Source organism: Alligator sinensis, unplaced genomic scaffold (genome assembly GCF_000455745.1).
Source record: "Alligator sinensis unplaced genomic scaffold, ASM45574v1 scaffold395_1, whole genome shotgun sequence".
NCBI classification, from domain to species: domain Eukaryota; kingdom Metazoa; phylum Chordata; order Crocodylia; family Alligatoridae; genus Alligator; species Alligator sinensis.
In genome coordinates this window covers 1,432,442-1,455,535 of record NW_005842232.1, presented here as the reverse complement: position 1 = coordinate 1,455,535, position 23,094 = coordinate 1,432,442, and the positions used below count along the sequence as shown (strand labels likewise).

General features: G+C 40.5%; 1 protein-coding gene across 2 annotated transcripts in view; it reads left to right on the top strand.

The window, feature by feature from the left end:
• The first annotated feature begins 381 nt into the window (after nucleotides 1-381).
• The window catches only part of LOC102368622 (arylsulfatase D-like), a 25,380-nt gene continuing 2,667 nt past the window's right edge, over nucleotides 382-23,094 (top strand). The window contains exons 1-9 of one of the 2 annotated variants that reach the window (XM_006027321.3): nucleotides 382-515; nucleotides 3,916-3,976; nucleotides 7,925-8,074; nucleotides 9,425-9,546; nucleotides 12,204-12,326; nucleotides 16,223-16,646; nucleotides 17,419-17,555; nucleotides 21,639-21,773; nucleotides 22,983-23,094. The exon at nucleotides 22,983-23,094 is cut by the window's right edge and continues 72 nt beyond it. In XM_006027321.3, the coding sequence (XP_006027383.1) occupies nucleotides 3,954-3,976; nucleotides 7,925-8,074; nucleotides 9,425-9,546; nucleotides 12,204-12,326; nucleotides 16,223-16,646; nucleotides 17,419-17,555; nucleotides 21,639-21,773; nucleotides 22,983-23,094 (1,226 nt within the window). In that variant the 5' untranslated portion in view covers nucleotides 382-515; nucleotides 3,916-3,953. Of the gene's footprint in view, nucleotides 516-3,915; nucleotides 3,977-5,186; nucleotides 5,248-7,924; nucleotides 8,075-9,424; nucleotides 9,547-12,203; nucleotides 12,327-16,222; nucleotides 16,647-17,418; nucleotides 17,556-21,638; nucleotides 21,774-22,982 lie in introns of both variants that reach the window. The other variant, XM_014521630.2, reaches the window with a different exon arrangement.

Sequence of the window (23,094 nt, the reverse complement as noted above, 5' to 3'; positions counted from 1 at the left end):
TGATGAATGATTGTGAGGAACTGTTTGCTAATGGATTATTATAGTTTCCTTGGAATGTGCTGAGCCTGACAGAGGACTCTTAATCTATTTTCTGGAATCCAGTGAACAGGCAGAAATTATATTAACTACACTTTTAATGAAAGACCTACTGTTCAATGATCTGAACCATATGTGAGTCTGAATGCTAAAGTCTGTGCAAACATCAATGGGAGGTGCAGTTTAGGGAATGCTGGCGTAACAAACCTATCTAACAGCAAGGGTACGTCGTAAGCTTTCATTAACTTAGCTGCTTGTGTTGTACTGGCAAGACTAAGCTTTCCCCTGATCCTTTTTGGTTTTGAGCATTGCGCATGAGCAGATAGTGTATACTGCCTTTGGAAACTGATGATAGCCTCTGTACTGTGGCAGGACTCCTTTCACAGAGAAACTTGGAATCAACTCTGGAACTGAGATCACATCCAATGCATGGATTGCCTACTATTCTAAACTACCAGGGTGCAATGTAAAACTGCCAGGTACTGTATTTCTTACTTCCTATGCCTGGAAATGTACAGGGAATTTTTAATAGGCTTGCAGAAAGGCCTTGTACTGCCCTGGACACAAATAATTGGAAAAAATCTTCTGAAAAGATGCTTGCTATTATAGTGGCAGCTGCTATCTGCAAGTATTTCAAGAATATGCCTGTGTTTTGTAAAGTGGGATCAATCAACTGTGGTTGCTTTGAAACTATGAGAACTGCTTTGTGTTGTATGCACCCAGTCTGCCATTAGGAATGTTTTAAAAGCAGCTATTCTAACAAACTGGAGTAAGGAGTCATTATCATATAAGAGATTTCTAGGAGTTCAGCTGGGTGCTACGGCTATGTTCAGCTGGGTGCTACGGGTATGTTGTTTGCATGGAAAGGAAAATGCATCTAACAATGGGCAGATTTTGCCTAGGGAGATGCAAAATTTAAGCTGGATGTTTAGGAATATTTTAATGGCAAAGTGGAGAGGATTTAAACAATGCTATTGGTATAAAAGTCATCTAGTTAATAAGATGTTAAAAGTTAATACTCAATAACAATCTTGATTAATAAAACTGCTGATTTTTTATTTAAATTTTACTTTTTTTGTTTAATCATGACTAATCATAATAAAAAAGACTGTTATATATGAGAAGTTAAGGCCTTGGGCGTTTTGTTCAGTGGGGTGAGGTGTCCTAACCTGTAAATACTTGCAGTCATTTTAACTGACTTGGTTTGATAGACAGGGATTACCAGAACCTATACTCTTCCCACACGCTATTTCCACCTACACTAGAGAAGGGATTTGAAGAGAGTGAACCTATATAAAAAGAGTGTATTTGTTAATATACTGTTTTAGGCATCTCCAGGAAAGAATTCTGGTGTTCATTCTTGTATTTAGAATAAAGATAACATTGATGTTTAGCTCAGGAATGACTAGCAGACAAACACATTGTAATTTTAACTGATTTTCAATAATGCTGAGACCCTGCAACTTCCACTAACTTCTGCGGATAGTGGGATTACCTAGAACCTCTGAAAAATTCCACCATAGGAGGGATCTGAAAAAAATCAGGATTCTTTTCTGCTTCCTCATACGGTATGTAGCTAAATTTGTGTCCGCACAGACACTGACTGGGGGCAGTAAAGGTCTAATAAACATTTGCTTTTTTGACAACATTTGGAAAGTTACTGTCAGTTTCTTGTGTGTATAGTCTGTGGGGTATCAGAATCATATCCATTCTAAATCTCTAATTGTAAAAAATGCAATTTTTCTGCAAAGGTTTGTAATCCTGGTGAGTTAGACTTACTTTGTTATTGTGAAAGTTATTACCAGTATCTACACAGAACTGAGTATTATACGCATTTCCAGCTCATGTAGGTATTAAACTAAACTGTAGAGCATGGCAGTTAGATTATTAAACAAACAAAACCCACAGTACTGGGATATTTGGTTTATATTCAAAGCTGTATTAGCAATCATTGAATAAGCTTTGATAAGCCCATTCAAAAGCTGTGAACCAAGGTCATTTTGGTCTCTCTTTTCATCCTTTGTAACTACAGCTTCTTGTTTTAAATGCATGCCAACTGGAAAGCAGTAGGAGTGATAACACTTACTTAACAGGCATATACAAAATATGTAAAAGAACAAAGGTAAAGTCCACAGATAAGAGCGGTCCAGAAACAATGTCAGGAAAATCTGACATTTTTTTCTAAAAGGAAATAAAAGGTATGTTACAGCAACATGATGCACAGCAAAATACAAAATGAGAAAGATGCATGGACTACACATTCAGAGTACAAGGAAGTCAAATTTTCAGTGTTTCTATAAAAATGACATCAGCAACAAGGGTCTGTGAACATGAATGAGAGCGTACTTTTAGTGTCTCTAAAGACATCCTGAACTGTTAAAAAAACATAGCATTTTGGAGATGACAGTGAACAACAATTGTTTCTGTTATTACAGGGAATAAGTCTTATCAAGGATGAAACTGTAAGTAGATCTGTAGGATTCCTTACTTAAGAAAAACTGCTCTTAATTAAATATAAATGTCTGTTGGACATGGTTGAAAGGTAGAGGAAAAGGAAGAAGGGGTTTCTGTCTAAAAGTTAGTGCAGAGACAAAGAAAGCATGTCACATTTTAATTTCCATCATATTAATGGGATATCATGCAAGTTATTGATTCCAGGTGCCATTCCAGTTGATTCCAGCTGTAGTTTCTGGTTACTGTGGACTTGCATGACAGTTGGATCATACCTGATTCAATGACTTAAAAATAAATAAATCAGAGAACCAGGTCCAGAAAAAATAATTATTAGATGCATGTGAATAATCAATCCTTTCATTTGCTAACCAAATCAAAATATTTAGGGGGAAGGGTCTTTTTGGTTTGACCCCAAATATTTTTTTCACTTTGTCCAGTGAAACGAAAAATGTGAATAATCATTCTGTTTTAATAGGATGCATTTCCTTGCACAATTTAAAAGTACCTAATTTTTAAAGTGAAATATTAGTTCAAAATGTTTTGCTTACAAATGTTGAAATGAAGAATGTGACTTTTTTGCCTGAGAGTTGTAGTATAAAATTTGTGAATTGTGTTGGTCAGCCTGTGTAGGCATTTTTCCGGAGGGAAAAAGAAGTTACACCTTAAAAATGTTGCCCAGCCTTATAATGTTTCTCTCTTTGAGCTCAAGCAGATAGCTAGCTTTGGGTGGTCATGTGAGTAATGCCCTTTAGGAAAACAAATTAATGGCAAAGTCCAGTATAAGTCTGCTTAATATATAAAGAGGATACATACAGACCACAATAGGAATCAAACAACAGTATACAGCATTTTTGCCCATCGTTCCATGTTTCTTTTTAGACAGTCCTCTGTCCAAAGTGCTCTCCTAGCTTTTTCTCAGGGGCATGTTACTAGCCCTTGGTCTGGTTATGTCCGTGGTTTTCTGCAGCCTTGTCTACAGATACTGTCTCATGCACAGAGACAGAAACACAACTACAACCAAACTAATTCTTTCACCTAAGCCCCGGTACAACAACATAATGTTACTCTCTCTACCTTCTCCATCTGCTTGTTTACTTTTTATTATTTAAAAGTAAATACTCCTGAGGGGTGGACACATCCCACCTTCACTGTTTAGAATGGGAAAGCTAAGAGAAGAACAGGAACTATCAGTAATATCAGAGTATCGTGACCTGCTCTTAGATCTTGATTCCTTTTTTATTTTTTTATTGTGATTGCTCTTCTTCATTTTGAATCTGATCTGAAGCCCACTAAAATCAGTTAAATTGATTCCATTCATTGGACTTTGGATCAAAACATTAATCTTTTTTTATATAATTCCATTTTTATTATAATGCTTGAAAATTTTATTTAAAACTAAGACTACTGTTTCTGCTTGTTTTACAGAATCCTTACCACAACAAAGAGGCTAGTCGATCAAAAGCATGCAGCAACAAACATTTTACTGGTAAAATAAATTATTTTCTGGGATGAATTACTGTTTGTCTTCACTTGTGAGTTGTTGTTAGTTTAACAGTGGTACGCTAAAATCTACAAGGTTACAATGAATATAACAGAATATTGGAAGAATATAAAATAACAATAACAAGCTTTGATGGAATCAGTGGTGGATTAAGATATATTGGGGTCCAGGGAAAACAGAAAATTGGAGGCCCCTCATACCCCATTATAAACATGAATGTATCAAAAAGCATTAATAAATAGACCTGTTAAATGGTTACATGATGCATTAATAAATAAAACACAACACATAATGTCAGAATTAACTACTCAGTTTTGCCACACACAAAACTGACTAAAACAACTGCCTTGGGAAAATGACTCAGATGTATGAGATCTCCATAAACGTATAATAACACAAAAGGAAAGATGTTTAGGTTTAGTGCTCATGTAGACTCTTAACTCTTTTTTCAAATATATATTCTACATTGTACCTACTCTACAGTAAACTACTACAAGAAAAATACAGACCACACCTATAGCCTCGACTACAAGTCTAAGATTACCGTTAATAATTCTTTCAATTAAAATAAAGCAGTAGGCCTACACAATATATCTCAATGTTTTGTTTTGTTTTTTTACCTTTCCTGAAACATTAAACATGTGCTGAACTCCATATGCTGTACTATAAAGCTGTCTCTTTTAAAGCACCCATGTTTTAATGTTACCATCACAATTATGTAACCAACATATGATATCTTGATATACATGAAAATACACACATCTCTCTCTATACCTGTATCTCTCTATATATAGATATCTTCATAGATGTATACATGTATACATACACACACACACATATACAAAATCTTTCTCCCTATATATAATGCATCTCCCTAGACAGACAGAAATACAGAGAAATCTATATCTAATCACCCCCTGGAAGAGCTCACGCTTACCCACACGAGCTGCCATCACTTGAGAGAGATGTAGACCTCTCTCTATCAGCAGCCTTATTTGGGGTTCAGAACTGCAGGCAGTATCCCAGAGGCAGGGGGATTTCCCTTCTTGGCAGCAGGACTAAAGCACCATTCACTGCCCCACAAGAGGATCTGGTGTGGTTTGCAGTCGCACCTCCCCAACACATATTCCATTTTTATTATAATGCTTGAAAATTTTATTTAAAACTAAGACTACTGTTTCTGCTTGTTTTACAGAATCCTTACCACAACAAAGAGGCTAGTCGATCAAAAGCATGCAGCAACAAACATTTTACTGGTAAAATAAATTATTTTCTGGGATGAATTACTGTTTGTCTTCACTTGTGAGTTGTTGTTAGTTTAACAGTGGTACGCTAAAATCTACAAGGTTACAATGAATATAACAGAATATTGGAAGAATATAAAATAACAATAACAAGCTTTGATGGAATCAGTGGTGGATTAAGATATATTGGGGTCCAGGGAAAACAGAAAATTGGAGGCCCCTCATACCCCATTATAAACATGAATGTATCAAAAAGCATTAATAAATAGACCTGTTAAATGGTTACATGATGCATTAATAAATAAAACACAACACATAATGTCAGAATTAACTACTCAGTTTTGCCACACACAAAACTGACTAAAACAACTGCCTTGGGAAAATGACTCAGATGTATGAGATCTCCATAAACGTATAATAACACAAAAGGAAAGATGTTTAGGTTTAGTGCTCATGTAGACTCTTAACTCTTTTTTCAAATATATATTCTACATTGTACCTACTCTACAGTAAACTACTACAAGAAAAATACAGACCACACCTATAGCCTCGACTACAAGTCTAAGATTACCGTTAATAATTCTTTCAATTAAAATAAAGCAGTAGGCCTACACAATATATCTCAATGTTTTGTTTTGTTTTTTTACCTTTCCTGAAACATTAAACATGTGCTGAACTCCATATGCTGTACTATAAAGCTGTCTCTTTTAAAGCACCCATGTTTTAATGTTACCATCACAATTATGTAACCAACATATGATATCTTGATATACATGAAAATACACACATCTCTCTCTATACCTGTATCTCTCTATATATAGATATCTTCATAGATGTATACATGTATACATACACACACACACATATACAAAATCTTTCTCCCTATATATAATGCATCTCCCTAGACAGACAGAAATACAGAGAAATCTATATCTAATCACCCCCTGGAAGAGCTCACGCTTACCCACACGAGCTGCCATCACTTGAGAGAGATGTAGACCTCTCTCTATCAGCAGCCTTATTTGGGGTTCAGAACTGCAGGCAGTATCCCAGAGGCAGGGGGATTTCCCTTCTTGGCAGCAGGACTAAAGCACCATTCACTGCCCCACAAGAGGATCTGGTGTGGTTTGCAGTCGCACCTCCCCAACACATACACACACACACACACACACACACACACACACACTGCACCCTCTACGAGAGACACAGCAGCCTATCCCAAGCCACCTGCCTGCCCTGTGACCTGACCTTCAGGAGGGAGAGAGGAAGGGAGAGCAGGATTGGACTCCTTGCAGGCATAGGGATAGGAGAGAGACAGGCCAGCTGGGCAGTGAGCAGCAGGGTCAGTGGGGATCCTCACTGCCGCCTCACCCCAACTATCCCCACAGAGCAGTTGGACAAGTTCCCAGCTGCTGCTTCCCACCAGCGCTCATGCATTTAATGCACGATGGAGCTTCAGTGCTTTGCTGGACTTTCCCCTACAGGCTGGGGAGCATGACAGGCCCTGATCCTGGCCCCGGCCCTGGCCCTGGCCCCTACCCCTGCTCCCAGGGTGTCCCTGATTGTCAACTTATCTTCTGGCTTGTTTCCAAACTTCCCAGAAGGTTTCTACCATGCAATGTTTATAGTAAAAGTGGAATTCTTTTTAAAGTTTTATTGCAGGGGTCAACAATGTTTTCCAGTGGCTGGCCAGAATGACCCAGCTTGGGTCTGAGGTGGTCCTGCACTAGGACCAGACCACCTTCACTACTTCTTGTGGCATAGGAAGAGCTCCCTCTCCCCCAAAGCCTCCACCATGTAGCTTTGGCATAGTGCAGACAGAGCCCCCATGCCACCAAATACTGTCTTTGCTACAGTTCTAAGGGCTGAATCCAATGGCTCCCTGGGCCATAAGTTGCCAATCCCTGTTTTCTCTCATAAAATATTTATTGCTGTACCCGTGTTGATACCAGCTCATATCAAAGATCACATTTATGCTAAATCAGATTGGTGTTTTCTTTTGTTTGTCATGTACTTACTTCTATAAGGACTTAAATTGTCAGCTATTGTTACTATGGTCCAAATGCAAAAGTCAGCAGGTAGTTTCTATAACAAATTGAGAGACATAAAAGCATAATGTTATAGTTCAAGATTGTGCTTTTTTTCCACAAAGAATCACTAATTAACACCAGTAATAATTGCATAGTCCACTCATCCACTACTACAAATTAAATTCTGCTAAACTTCTGTTTCTTCCTAGGATGGGTTCCTGCTCCCTTGTTGCTAGGAGGTATTAGGTGCACAGAAATGAAGGAAAAATGGAACAAAACTATCTGCAGCCTAACGAATAGATTCAACCACATTAGCTGTCTTTACCTAAACTTGTATGTTGAGGACAATGGAAGTATTTGTCACTTCTAACTGTTCGAGTAATTTAAAAAAATAGGTTGTTTTATTATTAAAGCAGGTATTAAAATAGTTTGAACTTCACTGAAGTCTCCCACATGGCCACAAGCTACCCTTAAAATATATGTTTACATACAACACAATGATTTTGTTTTGTGCTGCTAGCTCTTCATGACATTTTTAGCTCTCAATTTTTCATTGGGCTTGGGACACTTCGATTTCACTTCATGTGTTCCCTGTGGATGATACTAAAATATTTAAATGTCTGTCCATCTATACTGAACTGTTATTCTTTGTATTTCAGGAACACTGTAGCCATCAAGCTGGTTTTGTGCCTGTTTCTATGGCTCCCTGGATCACAAGCTTCAGCTAGCTTTAAGCCCAACATAGTGCTGATACTGGCTGATGATCTTGGTATTGGAGATATAGGCTGCTATGGTAATGATACCATAAGGTAAAGAATTTGAGTAAACTAGCATATTAATTTACCTTTTAATTTAAGATTGGCATGTTCTGTCCTAAGCGAAGCCACTGAGAGGGGTGCTGTGGTCGGCTTGTGACAGGTTCATGCCCCAGGCCATGAATCCCCCTGCTGGTCATGTGATGGCTGCCCAGCTCAATCTCTAATGCAACCGCCCCTTAATTGCTTTCCTGCCATGCCTTGTTCTTACTAGAGGCTGAATAACAGAGGCTGCCCATGTGCCTTAGAGTGAGCCATAGTCCACTTTTGGTACCACTGGGTCTCTCCTGGACCCCCAACCACTTTGATCTGACCCTTAAGCTCAATAGACCCTCTCAGCTGATCTGTGCCACTGCAGGACCCCTGCAGCATTGAAGGCTACATGCATATCTATGCCCCTCCAGGGTACCTGTAGCCTTAAGGGTTCAATGCGTGGCTCTGTTTCCTCCCCTACATCATGCTCAAGCCTCACAGCTGTTCTCTCTCTTTGATTTTAACTGTTTATACACTTGGCCCCCTTGAACCCTCAGACCTCCTGGTTCCTTATGCAGTCTCCCTCCACACTCTCAGACCCCTGGTCCCACATGCAGCCCCTCCTCTGGGCTCTTGGACCCCTGGTCCCATACACAGCCTCACCTCTGTGTTCTCTAGTCTGGCTTAGCCTACTCTGAGCTGCAGACCCTCTGACTCAGCCCAGCCCTTCCCTGAGCTCTTGAACCTTCTGGTTTGGGTCTCAGCCTTTTACTAGGATGCAGGAATCCACTAATATACAGATATATAATGGTGTTTCATTGAAAAACGTGGATTTTGGATTTTTTTTTTTTTAATCTGAAAGGGTTGGGGGGGTTGGACTGATTGTTTTTATCAGAGAAAACCAGGATCTCTGGTCATAAGAAGGTGCTGACAGTGAACCCAAAAGTCAGTTAAGTCTCCCTGTGAGTGACTTGGGTTTTACATATGCGGAACAAATTGGCTGTCTCAAAAATTATTGTACATTTTGAACAGTTTTACTATTATTGGTTGTACATTGTACAAGAGTTGAAATTATTGTACAAACATGATAATTATTGTATACCTGGCAACACTGTAATGCAGGCTCTGGGCTTATATAGCTCAAGCCTTACTCCTTTTCCAACCAGGTGAGTCCCTCATTAGCTCCTCTCTACTACCTGCAAGTAGCCTCTCATTCTCCCTTTCTCCAGGTTAAACATACATGGTTCCTTCAGTCTTTCCTCATGCGGTTTCCATTCTAACCTTTTTATCTTCATCACTTACCTCTGAATTCTTTCTAGTTTCTCTCTATCCTTCTTCAAATACAGTGATCCAAACTGATTGTTTTTTTAGGACCCCTAATATTGACCGTCTAGCAAAGGAAGGAATAAAACTGACTCAGCACATTGCTGCAGCTCCACTTTGCACCCCAAGCAGAGCAGCCTTCTTGACTGGCAGATACCCCATCAGATCAGGTCTGGATCTATTTAATAGTATAGTGTTCTCTTAGCAAAAGAATGTAGTTGTTAAGCATTTTCCTTATGTTCTTGTTATAAGAATCCCTTTTTCCCATTTTCTACACGACAACAATTGTATATTACTGATAGGAAAGAAGTCTATGAAGTACAAACAGATGGGATCAGCAACCATATTAAGTCAATTTAGTCACTCCCAGTACCCCTCCACATAGACCATACTATTTTGGGGCTCCATAGATATTTAGGTGTAGCTGACCAATAAGGAGAAGAGCAGGGTAAGAAAGCAGTAGCAATTCTTATCAACATGTTCCCCCCCAACTGTATGTTTTGTGCCACTAAAAAATATGGAATAATGCTGCTCTGTTATATTATTTAAGTAGCGATATCCTTAATTTTAAGTAGTTACTATACCATTATGAAGTGCAAACAGTTGATAGCACAGTACACAAATGGCAAAAGATTTCTTAAATGTGTTTTGCTGAGAGGTACTAAAAAGAAATACCTTTGGTAGTATACTTACCTGTCAACAGAGGGTAAATGAATGTTCAGAAATGTTTGGACTTATTTATTCCCTCCGCTTAGGAGACAGAATGGCAAGAATGCTTTCTGTAGCTGTATCTTAGAATTCACTCATTACACAAAATAATCAGTTGACATTTACATTATCTGCGTAGGTTCCATCACTTGAGAAAAAGCCATCCTGACAAACTCAGTCCCTGGAATAAAACAATATGGAAACTAAATATTTATACAAGCTTCTATCCATAATTCCTTAGTCATTGTACTATTGTAAATTATAACAATACCGAACACCCCAAGAGTTTGAAGCTGATGTGTTGGCCTAGTGCTATCCTGAGAATTCCCACTGAGATCACTTGGAGATGTGCACACAGAGTTGTGTATTTGTCTTGGCACAGTGCCCACATACCATGGATGCTACTGTACAATATAAATAACCTTTATAATATTGTCTCTTTTCAGACTTACAGAAAATTGATATTTGAGTTGCATTCCCTGTGTATTTACATATTTGCTCTCTCACCTCAAAACATTCACTTTGGTTGACAGACTTCAGTAAAATGTTTTGGCTTTTTACTTTGGTAAAAAAAAAAAACACAGAACAAAAAACAACTTCCAACTTCACTGCAATAATTATCCTGGTTTTCTCTGATTAACACTCACTTCCCTTCCCCCTACCCTCCCCCCATTTTCAGATTTAAAAAGTAAGATGAACATTGGAGATTTTTTTTTTTGTCAGAGAAAACCAGAATCCCTGATGTTTATTAAGAGTTACATTATAGAAGAAAATTTAATATGAATAAAATTCAATGGAACTAGTGCTTATTTACAGGGGCCAAGGCCCAAGCACATCAATATATTTTTTCCCATTGGCCAGCTTTGGTATAACCTGGGGGAGGGGTTTTCAACCTGAAAGCTTGCTAAGATATATTTCTGTAAGTATTCAGTTGGTCTGCTAAAGGATACCAGATTGGATTGACCCAAAGGACCTTGTCTGCCAGTGCCATATCCTTAGACAAACACCCCTAGCATCTAACTAGAAGGACACAGGGCCCTGGGCACATCTAAGCCCCCAGGCTGGAACTGGCAGGCAGAGTTCTCTGGCAGCTGCTAGAGAAGAAGCTCCTGCAGGAAAAGAAAGAAAGGCTCTGTGACAGTTTGGCTGCCTGAGATGCTACTGTGCTGCTCACTAAGTTATTTTATTACCTGTTGTCATTTAAAGTGGTGGTCTGACCTAAGGCTGTAGGGGAGGAGGAGACCTCACTGGGGCACACTACCGTGTTGTGTAGAGGCCACAGTGCCAGTGAGGCTGCACCTTATCTCACACAGTCACAAGTTTTGCTTGTCAGCAGCCTGAAGTGCAGTTTCCCAGAAATCGCTGCACCTATCTCCTTGAAACCTGGCAGGCTTCATGGCCGCAGCAGGGGCTACCATGCCTGTATGTTTCATATGAATCGGGCAAGAAATGACAAAGTTATAGGCAGTTTCATGCTTCCCCAAACGGAACAGCGCTTTCAAAATGAAACAAAACTCAAAATGAAACACTGTCCTATCAAAATGGTGGAACGGAAGTCAAACTAAATGGTGCTGTTCTACACAGCCCTAATGATTTGTCCCCATAGGCCCATTTAATAAACCAGAAACCAAAGGAAAAATCATAAAAAAAAAACTTCCCTCACCCCTGGGGCTATTTCCATACAGTCTCTCTCTATCTCTCTCTCAGGCAGGGACAATCTGGGCTCCTTATCAAACACGGCTCTACTACCTCTCTCCCTCTGCTGGCTATCTTTTATCCAGCCCAGCCGCTCCCACCTTCCAGTTATGTAGCCTACTCAGCCACACCTGGCCCTTGCCAGGCCAAAAGATCCTTGTCTTAAAGTGGCCAGGCCTTTGTTCTTCATTCTTTGCAACATGGACTCAGCTCCCTGTTACACCAGCAAATTAATCACTTATTAAAAAAATGTTAACACAGTGGAAGAACATAGCAGAGGGGTTAGCAAGTCTGACAAGTTTCAACTGTGAAGATAAGTGAGTTCAAGTGTTATAATATAAAAATGGCCCTAACTATAAGGTTAGAGTTGAATACAAGCATTCTCGTTACTTTTTTAGCACTGTTTTAAATGTATATATTTTAGGTATGGATTCCACTAGCGATTTTCGTGTTATTCAGTGGAATGGCGGTTCAGGAGGCCTCCCTCCAAATGAAACCACATTTGCCAAGATATTGCAGAAGCAAGGCTATATCACTGGACTCATAGGTATGTAAAGGCTCAATAGTATCTGCATAAAAATAATGTCATGTGAACACCTGTTTTTGAGTTTCATTTACTTGGAGATTGATCTGTAGCTGTAATGTTTCCTTTCATGGGTATATCATGTAAGTAACACTTCTAAGCCAAAGAAAGTATTCTATGCAGAGAGAGATTCAGTCAGCTGGGGAAAATAAATAACATGCTTGGCCTTTAGTTAGAACTGTATCAAAACAAGCTACAAGTAGGGATTAAAAATCTAACTGCCTGTACCATTACATGGATCTTACCAGCTTCCTATAATACCAGGATTCTCAAAATAGATTATACACAGAGAAACATTTTGCATGTGCATGTTCAGCTTTTAGACACTGCATGTCAAGTCCTTTGTTGATACTATGATGTAGCAGGCATTAAAATCAATGGAGCTGTGCTATTGTACACCATCAGGGGTTTGGCCCTTCAAATATAGTGCCCTTCGTGCACCTGTTCTCTGCCTGACTCCTTGGTGTCCCCCATTAGCCCAGGGGCTTGTTATGCCTTGCCCCATCCTCTTAAGAGAAGCCCTCTACCACAAATTGGGACAAAGGAAGCTTATGGTGTCAGACAGGACCCTGGAATAAAAAAAAAAGAGCATGCTTATCTTTTCTCAAGGCAATTGCTTTATTAAGAAGTTAAACATAAGTTTAACTAGCATTCAGATCAGGCAATCGAAATGCAAAAACATACTCACGCCTGGGTGGATGGGTGTAAGCAGGACCCCAAAAACTCTAAGCTTTTGTTCAATTTTTCCAGCAGCTCAGGTCCATGATTCTCCGATTCCCGCAGGTTTACAGTCACATACGTATACATATATACATACATACACACACACACACTTATTAGCAACATACATCCATTTACAACTTAATTATGCATAATTTAATAAAAGGGGTTGATTATGAAGACTCCCTCCCCAGCTAAATGCAGAATTTATGACAAATACTTAACAACTGTTTAACTAGGATGGTCTCAGATGTTATCAATTAGGTTTTGACTCTTGACATTGAGTGCTGTTCTATATGGTAATAGGTTTTAATTGCCTTGTTTGGGTGACTATAGTCAAAGCGCTTAAATCGATGCTTTCTTGTTTACATTGGGAAGATTCTGGCCTTGTAAGCCTCTCTCTCTACAAGGTTACCCAAAATCCATTCAAACATTTCTATAATGAAGGATGTATACTAGATGGAGGCACTTTTTCCAAGGCCTCTAATGTGTTCCTTACACCCCCTAGACCTCACTTTAGAATATTCAGAAGCTAGAACATATCATATTATACATATGCACAATTTTTTGATACATTCACATAGTACATCATCTTATACTACAGAATTAAGGAAGATGTTAATTTTATTTATAGGTATCTAATAATACCACAATATATTCACACAAGCGACTTGTGGAAACAATTTTCCTCCATCTGATCATGATTAGGGTTACCATATGCACGAGTTTTCCCAGACATGTCCTTTTTTTTGATCCCCTGTCCTCCATCCAGGTAGGTTTTTAAAATGCAAGCAAATATCTGGGGTTTTGGTCTGCCTCCACTTTTCCCCGGCACTTGCAGTTTGGCTGCTTGGGGCTGGGAGTCGTAGGGGAAGATGATTGGCTTTTGGGGGATCATGTGCTCTGTGCATAGGCCCTGGCAGCTGCTAGCAGGTAAGAGAGAGAGATAGAGAGAGCACGCATGTGAGCTACATGGGTAGCAGGGCTGGGGGGGCAGGGGTTGGTGGGTTTGGTGTGAGAGGCACTGGCAGGACTGGGGGCAGAAGGGGGCTGTGGATTGGGAGGGAGGGGCACAGGCAGGCCTGGGAGGAGGGGTACAGTGGGTCAGGAGTGAGAGGCAGCAGCAAGGCTTGTGGGGGATGTCTTAGGAGTGAGGGGCAAAGGCAGGGCATGAGCATATCACTGCTCCCCCATTATATACCCCTTCCCCCTCTCCTCCCCCCACAGGTGTCCTCTTTTTTTATATGGGAAATACGGTGATACTAATCATGATGCAGTTCTTAAATTCTCCTAAAATATTCCTGTAAGAGAACTTTTAGAAGGACTCATCAGTCTGAAATAGGTACCTAAATTTGGGCATCCCACTGATGACCTACCTATATAACATGTACACATGCAAATTAAAAAGATACATTACTACACATTATACTAATGTATGTGATCTACAAATTGATTTCTATTCATTCGAATTAGACAATAAAGATGAGAGGATGATATTTAAAATGTGACCTATCAAGGCTTCAGAAAAGAGAAAAGCCAAGAATAATGTTCTAATGGCTGAAAATAATCATCAACATTACATTTGAATCTTTCTATTTCACTTTGGCCTTAGCATTTAGTCACTGAAAAAAGACACTTTTTTTGTATTTTACCATAAAGCTTATCCCTCAGGGATGACCATGGCATGTCAAAGAGTTCTAAATTTCAGCTTCCTACATTTGAATTCTAACATAGACATCAAAAATATCACATAAGTGAGAACGACTATCTGTCTTGGTTGAAAAGAGTCTCAGAGGTGTTGAAGTTTCCTGGTAATAAAGAACAACATTAAAGACTATGATAGTACCTATCTGCCCCCAAACACTTAGGCTGGCACTAAATTAACTCACAGTTACTTTTAGGATGCGTATCAGATCTGAATAACTCAGAATTGCCTCAGTGCTGAACATTTTGCTCTCTTTTCTAAAAATTCAATCCAGTTTACTGGTAATGTATATGCAGCAATTAATTATCAGTGATATGATATGAGAGCAATGATTTTAATATGAAAATGTTTGATGAGTTATCTTTTATTTATAGATAATTTTATTTCATACATGACAAAATGATTTCTTTTGTTTACACCCTTTCCCTTTTCTCATAGCTTGCAGAATGCTGTGTATGGAGGAAATAGTTTTGTTTTATGTGGCTTGAAATTTTGTGAGGAATAGGCATGCATGGAAGGATCCAGGATTTCCTAAAGTGGGATGTGAGAGATGAGGCAAGGCATGGCTAGAGCCCCAGGGCTGGTGGGAGGTACCAGGGTGTTGGGCAGGGACCAAATGCACAAAAAACCTTCCTGCCATACCTGGCTGATTCAGGGGCAGAGGGAGCCCTGAAGCTGCTCCTGCCTCTCTCCTTCTAGATGCTTAGAAATGGCTTTACAGGGTGCCAGGATTGGCTGGGGACAGCAGCAGTAGTAAGCAGGATCCTTTTTCCAGCACCTGCTTCCTCCTGTTTCCCACCGACTCCCTCCTACCCATCCTTCACTGGTCAAGAGCAGGCACTGGAAGAAGGAATTGGTGTGCCACTGCCACTGCCACTGCCACTGTCCCTAGCCAAGCTCCGCACTCTATGCAACTGCTCCCTTCAACTCATGGTTGAAGCAGGCCAGGAAGAGGTATAGCAGCAGAGTTCTGTGCCTAGCCAGCTATGTGATGTCCAGAGCAGCACTGGATAAAAGTGTTGATCACAGCAGCTCAATCAGTCATAACTAGTATTTCACTGCCCCTCAAAGGTGGTGTTCAGAACTACTGCTCCAATTGTGCCCCTCTGTCCTCTCAATTACACTACTGGGGGTAGGTGCAGTTCTGGGGCTTCCTCGATATCTGCATCAGCTGGAGACAGTGGTATCAGTGTACACATTCCTTCTTCCCCTCGTGTGCCCAGCCAGCAGATGCAGAAGAAACCTGCTCACTGCCACTGCTGTTCTCTGCTGCACCTGGCACCCTGTGCAACTGCAGAATGGAAGTAGAGCAGAACAGTAGGACCTTCTCAGAGTAGAAAAAAAGGAATGTGATTAGATAAATGGTATATAGATGGAAAAGCACATTTTTTAAAAGATTGCAACCTTTTACATGTTTAAAACTTTGTATTTTCAGGAAAGTGGCATCAAGGTATTAACTGTGAATCCCGCAGCGATCATTGCCATCACCCTTTAAACCATGGGTTTGATTATTTTTATGGTATGCCTTTTAGTCTAATGAATGACTGTCACATAACAAAACCTCCAGAGAAGGACAGAGCCTTGAGATCCAAACTTTGGCTTCTTACTCAGATACTTAGTCTTGCTGTACTCACACTTGTTGTAGGAAAACTTGCTGGATTGGTCTCATTCAGCTGGAAAATAATGATCTGCTTTGCTTGGTTTGATTTCTTGTTCTTCATGTCCTGGTTCTCAATGTATGGATTCACAAGATACTGGGACTGTATTATGATGAGAAACCATGAAATTACAGAACAGCCAATGGTGTTAGAAAGAACTGCATCTACTTTCTTGAAAGAGGCTGTCTCCTTTATTAAAAGGTAAAATACATTCCATTTTGAACATATTTGCTTTGCAGTTTATTAATCAATTACTACATTCTAAACAAATTATTTACAAGCATAAAGTCCTCTATACGCTATTAATAAAAAAAAAGTAATTAGTCTAAAAGGGCTATCCAGAGGCTTCCTTTATAATTTGCTGTTTTCAGGAGTTTCTAACTTCCCAAAATATTCATGTTTTAGACTAAAGCATGTCTAGAATATCTATATGGCTATATCTGATTCTGAGAAGCAGGATAAATTTTGAATGATTTTTACACATTTGAGCCATTGATCCATACTGGTGCCTCAACATGTTCATCCTCTTCCTCCTCACCCCACCATCCCAGTCACTGCAACAAGGAAATGAAGTCTTGAGGTCCAGATTCTCAGTTAGTGTACAATGACTTAGCCCCTTTGAGTTCAGTAGAACTATTTTGATTTATACTAGCTAAGAATGCTCTCTCCACTACCTAACATCTCCACTCAAGACTGGACAATAAAAAGGGGAGTATGTTAAACATTCAAAAATGAGTTCAGTTTTCTGGGACAAAACAAATTTGCTGGATAGTGATACTTCACAGAATGTAAATGATTTGGGGATGAGTTGCTGGAATGTTAATGCAACTAATAGTGCAAATTCTATTAACAAAAGAGTGTGCCTTAATATGTATGACTAAAAGCTTTCTTTATAAACAAATAATAGATGTATTTTGTGTGTTTGTTGAACTGGTTGTTTTTATTCATTTATTGTTTTGTTTTTTCTTTAAAGAAACAAGCACAGACCATTCCTCCTCTTCGTTTCCCTTTTACATGTCCACACCCCGCTTATCACCACAGAGAGGTTTCTTGGGAAGAGTAGACATGGTTTATACGGAGATAATGTAGAGGAGATGGACTGGATGGTAGGTAAGTTGACTGAGCACAGATGTCTTGCTTTAAGTTATCCAGATGCTTAACTATGATGATTTAGTCAGGGATCATCCTGCCTTGAGCAAGAGGCTAGATTAAATGACCTCATGAAGTCCCTTCCAGCCCTAATTTTCTACAATCCCCATAACCACTTATTATGTAATTCCAAATGTGGAATAACAAATCAGGTCCTCTTAGAACTGAAAACTTTATAGAAAAAGCAAGGAAATGAAAACTGTCCAAATGCAGGAAACAAAGATGATAAAGGGCTTGGAACATAAGTCATATGAGGAGTGGCTGCAGGAGCTAGGCATGTACAGCTTGCAGAAATGATGTTTACAAGGGGACATGATAGCAGTTTTCAGATAATTGAAGGACTGCCATAAAGAAGAGGGAGAACACCTTTTCTCTCTTGCTGCAGAGAGGAGGACATGGACCAATGGCTTGAAGTTGCAGCAAAGTAAGTTTAGATTGGATATTAGGAAACACTTCTTCACTGTTAGAACAATGAGGCAGTAGAATAGAGTGCCTAGGGAAGTTGTAGATTCTCCGTCACTGGAGGTGTTCAAGAAAAGATGAGACAGCCATTGGTCAGGGATGATCTAGGTGTGACTGTACCTCTGTTATTCTATACGTATTTCCTATGGACTTTGCTGGTTATCCCCAGCCCAGTTTTCTGCTACATGTTTCAGGATGTTTTGAGGCCTCACTCAGAGATACTGGATGTTGGTTGCAGCCAAGGCTGGAGATTTTGATTGGGGTGTGTCAATGCCCTGGCTGAGATCAAAGCCAGAGGTTCCTGGCTAGATGGTCTTGCCCCTCTGCTCAGGGTAAGACTCAGCCCCATATTTAGGGTCAGGAAGGAATTTTACTCCATATCAGTTTGGTATGCACTATGGGGGGGGGGGGGGAGGCGGGATTGCTTTTCTTTGTAGCAAAGGGTGTGGCCCTCTACCTAGAATCTCTTGCGCGTATATTGACAACCTTTTTTAGAAACAGGACACTGGTTGCCATGTCTCCCCTGCTTTACCCATGGCAGGTTACGGTGTTTGTTCTGTGTTGTGTCAGGGTTGACAGTAATCTTACTGGCTAAGTAGACAGTCAAAAAGCCTGAGACTGAAGTGATTCAATCTTTGCAAGGTTTTTTAAACTGCATAGATTGAACCAATAAGCAAGTGAACTGAAGTTCACTTTTTCAAACAAGAAAGGCAGCCCGATCCCTGCAGTGGCCCATGCTAATAGCCAGGGGGTGCTAGAGCATGCCTCCCAGGGCGGGTAAGCTGAAACTGTCTCCCCCCACACTCCGAGGTGGGATTGGGACTGGAATCTCCTAGGTATGCCCCCTTCTCAGCCTCCCAGCCAGCTGAGGCATTGGGGGAGGAAAGCCTGCACCTGGGCTCGGCTCTGCCCCCAGAGCTGGAAACCAGGAGTCACACCCACTCCTCAGCCTCCAGGCTTAATGGGGGGAAAGCCGACAGTGGGTTTTGGCTCCATCCCCTCCCAGAGCTGGGAGTAGGGCTGGAGTCCCCTAGTCATGCCCTCTTCTCAGACTCTGGTCAAGCTGAGGGGAGAGGGGAAGAAGGAGGGGCTTGGCTCCCCCCCCCCCCCCCAGCTGGGAGCCATGGCTCCTTCTCAGCCTCTGGGCTGGCTGAGGACAGGGGGTAGGAAAAAGCCCTCACTGAGGCTTCAGGGGTGGCTGAAGGAAGAAGGGAGTGGGGAAAGGAGGGAGAGGAGAAACCTGTACCCGGGCTTGGCTCACCAGGAGTCACACCCCCTTCTCAGCCTCTGGGCTGGCTGGGAGGAAGGAGAAGCCTGTACTAAGCTTTGGCTCTGCCTCCTAGACCCAGAAGCAGGACTGGAGTGCCTTTGCCATGCTCTCTTTTCAGCCTCTGGACTAGCTGAGAGTTGGGTTGTAGCTCCCAGCTTTGGGTGGCAGAGCCAAGACTTGCTGCGGGCTTCTGCTTCCACCTTGCCCTCAGCCAATCCAACCAGCAGCACCTGGATGGGGGTCTGGTGCTGTGCCAGTGGGGTGAGTTTTTTTCCTCCCACCCCATCCTCAGCCATCCAAAGTGATAGTGCTCTGGCTAGGAGCAGGGGGGCAGGGAAGGCTAGGAACAGGGGGGGCAGGGAAGGCCCTGCTTGCTGGACTAGACAGCACAGCCCAGGGCTGCAAAGCATCATAGGATGCTAAGGGACTATGAGTTAACTTGAACCAGGAGGGAATCTGGACAGAAGTTCCACAAACCAGTTTGACCTAAATCAGTTAAGTCTGATAATACATCCAACCAGGTTTATCTTAAAACAGTATCAGCCATTTTGAAAGTGGTTTAAGTGCACTTAACTTCTGTCCTGCTACAGGTTTAAACTGCTTTCTGACTACTTAAACTAGTTAATGCATAACTTCTGTCCCTAGCCATGTAGAGTTTAGATTATGGACTGTATAGGATGGTTTAGATAGGGATGATGACCTCTAGAGGGACTAGATGACCTCTAGAGGTCCCTTCCAGCCCTACTTCTCCATGATTCTATATAAGTAGAGACAAATTTTGTATGACTTGATATTCCAAAATAATCATACCACCAATGTGTAGTTTGTTATTAGCTTCTCTTTCCTTAAAAAAGGCCTTAGGTGACCAATCACAATCAGAATAACAGATGACAAATAATTAAAACATACAGTTCACAAGCTATTTTTGGCTGACGGTTATTCATGAGAACTATTAGTCAAATATAAACAAAAAAATAAGAAATGAGGCTTAGTTTGTGAATAATTTTTAAATGAAAGATTTAGTAAAAAATATTTGTAACAAATTATTTGCTCAGATTTAGTTTCCTATGCTGAGAACTCTACTGTTGTAAAAATGAAATCATAAACATTACAATACTGTCTGTATCATTTTTGTTTCATACTTTGACATTCTGTTACTTGGATTGTAACTTTTTGTAGTTGGTGTCCTGTTTTGTTCTCTTTTTGTGCAATTACTAGTATTATGGGGTACTCACCTGTGACTTGGAGTCCTGGGCATAACTGCAATAATACTAATATTAATGAGATTATTGGACAGTACACCTTGTCTTTGCATTGACAGACACTTGAGCCCCTGGCACATGTTACATTTATGATGTGATTAAGGTATCAATCATAGCACAAGTAATAACAGTGCTACACATGTAAGCAATACATGATGCTATGAAGTGGCAAACCGTCCACAAAGATATTCTACAAAATATGTGAAACACCTTTGTGGCTTGTTTGTATGCCATACATTGAAAATGCAGCACCCCCAGTCCTGGGCCTGTCTCAGGGATAAGGCTGACTATAAGCTGATAGTGAGGTCCAGTTCCAGACAGCCCCAGATCTGGAACTGGCTCAGGGCTGGGGGCAGCCCTGGGTCTAGGAAAAAGCTGACCCCTGCCTTATTCTCAGGATTAAGTAATTTTATGCTCCATCCCAAACATTGCATGTCTGGCCTATCAGGAAGCTCAGTGTTGGGGCTGAGACATAAAGGGTACTGACATATTTTTAAAAAACAAACAAACAAAAAAACAAAACAAAACAACAAAAAGGGATGCTTTATTTAAACTTGGCATGTTCCTGCACTGAGCCCCATTCATTTGCTGAAGGGGTTGGGCATTACTTCAACCCAGGTCTTCAGTGTCTGTAAAGATTGGGTGCTTTAGTGGGGCTGTTTTGGAGTTTTTTATCTAATAGATGATTGAATCAGCTTTAGCTAAAAGCGACAAAAAGTCCCACTGAAGCACCCAATCTTTACAGATGCTGCAGCCAGGCTGAAGTAACATGCTGCTGCTTCTGGTAAAGTGTGTTTTTTTGGTTTTGTTTTTGAACATCTGCAAGCAGCCAAAATTCCTCTGATTCTACTTGTGACATTGTTTTAACAACTGCCAAGTGTCTTAATACATTCATAAACATATGACTTGATCACACAAAAATTATGAATACAAGAATGTGTGAATACCCCTTTGAGCTCAGTTGAACTACATATGAAGTTAAACATGTGCATGTTTGCAGATAAGAGATAATATTTGTTTCACTAATATAGATACTCTTTTTATTTTCAGGCAGGATTTTGGAGGCTATTAGCACAGATGATTTGAAAAATACTACACTCATTTATTTTGCCTCTGACCATGGTGGATTATTGGAAGCTCAAGAAGGAAAAGCCCAGATGGGTGGTTGGAATGGAATATACAAAGGTAAGAACTGTTGTGAAGAATGAGTTCCTGAAAAATACAAATTGATATAATCGAGAGTAGTCATTGAACAACTGAGGCACATCTAAAGCTTGACTGGCCAAAAAACTAAAGGCACACAAGGCTTTTGCCATTACAAAAGGAATTGATAAAGGTGCTCCTATTTTTCTTATAGTACTAACATATTCAAAGAAGGATAGGAACTATACTAATATATAGTATTATTTAATGAGGAGGATGTCAAACCTGATTGTCTCTAGAAAGCTGACTGATCTCATGTTAAGCTGCATTCAAACATTTATACTCCCATTAAACATGTTTACAGTGTTTAATTTTAGATGTAAATAATTGTCATAGTTCCAACAGGAATATTATATGATTGTAAATGGAAAGTGGCCTAAGGAACTGTAAAGAGTGTGGGAGAGTGGCAATCATGAGACAATTTCTATATTAAAATGTAATCCACACTATTTTCTAGTATTTTCTTTTTCCTGTAAGGCAAAGGAGAGTCAATAGATGGACTAAGGTGCTGAAGAGGTCAGCTGAAGAGAAACAGCTTAAATGATTACGACGTATCTAAATTTGTTTTTGAGGTGAAAAAAACAAAGATAAAACTGAAAAAGTCAGAAAGGCTTAATTGACTAAACCAGAAACACTTGGCAGGATATATAGACTCCATTCCATGCATTCTGCGGCTGCATCCAGACAAGCGCAGCCATGCAGTACATAGCACTGCAGACACATCTGTAGCACCAGATACTTAACATTCAGTTGTTCTCCATGCTGCAAGGGAGATACATGGAGGGTTTTTCTGACCCCTGGATATTCAGGGGTCAAAAAAACCCTCAGAAAAAAAAAAAAAAACAGAGTGTCACATATGGCAGCAGTGGCACACATGGCGGCAGCATGGAGCCTGGCCATCCAGATCCATGCTCCACTGCTGGCCAGGCTCCATACAGCAGGATCACCACTGCTGCAGCCCCAGGATGCCCCCAGGACCCCAGGTAAAGTTGCTGGGGCCAGCCCCAGCCTCCCCTACCCCACCTAGAGTAAATTGCTACAGACCAGAGCATGCATGACACAGTCATTCCCTGGGGACAACTAGTGATGGCACAAAGTGCACCATGGCTAGTTGTCACTAGGGAATCAAACATTCATGCATGTGTGGACAAAGCCCACATTTATAAATTCCCTTCTTATTTTTAATACCAGGTGGAAAAGCTATGGGAGGCTGGGAAGGAGGAATCCGTGTGCCAGGGATATTTAGGTGGCCAGGAGTGTTACCTACAGACATAGTCATCGATGAACCTACAAGCCTTATGGA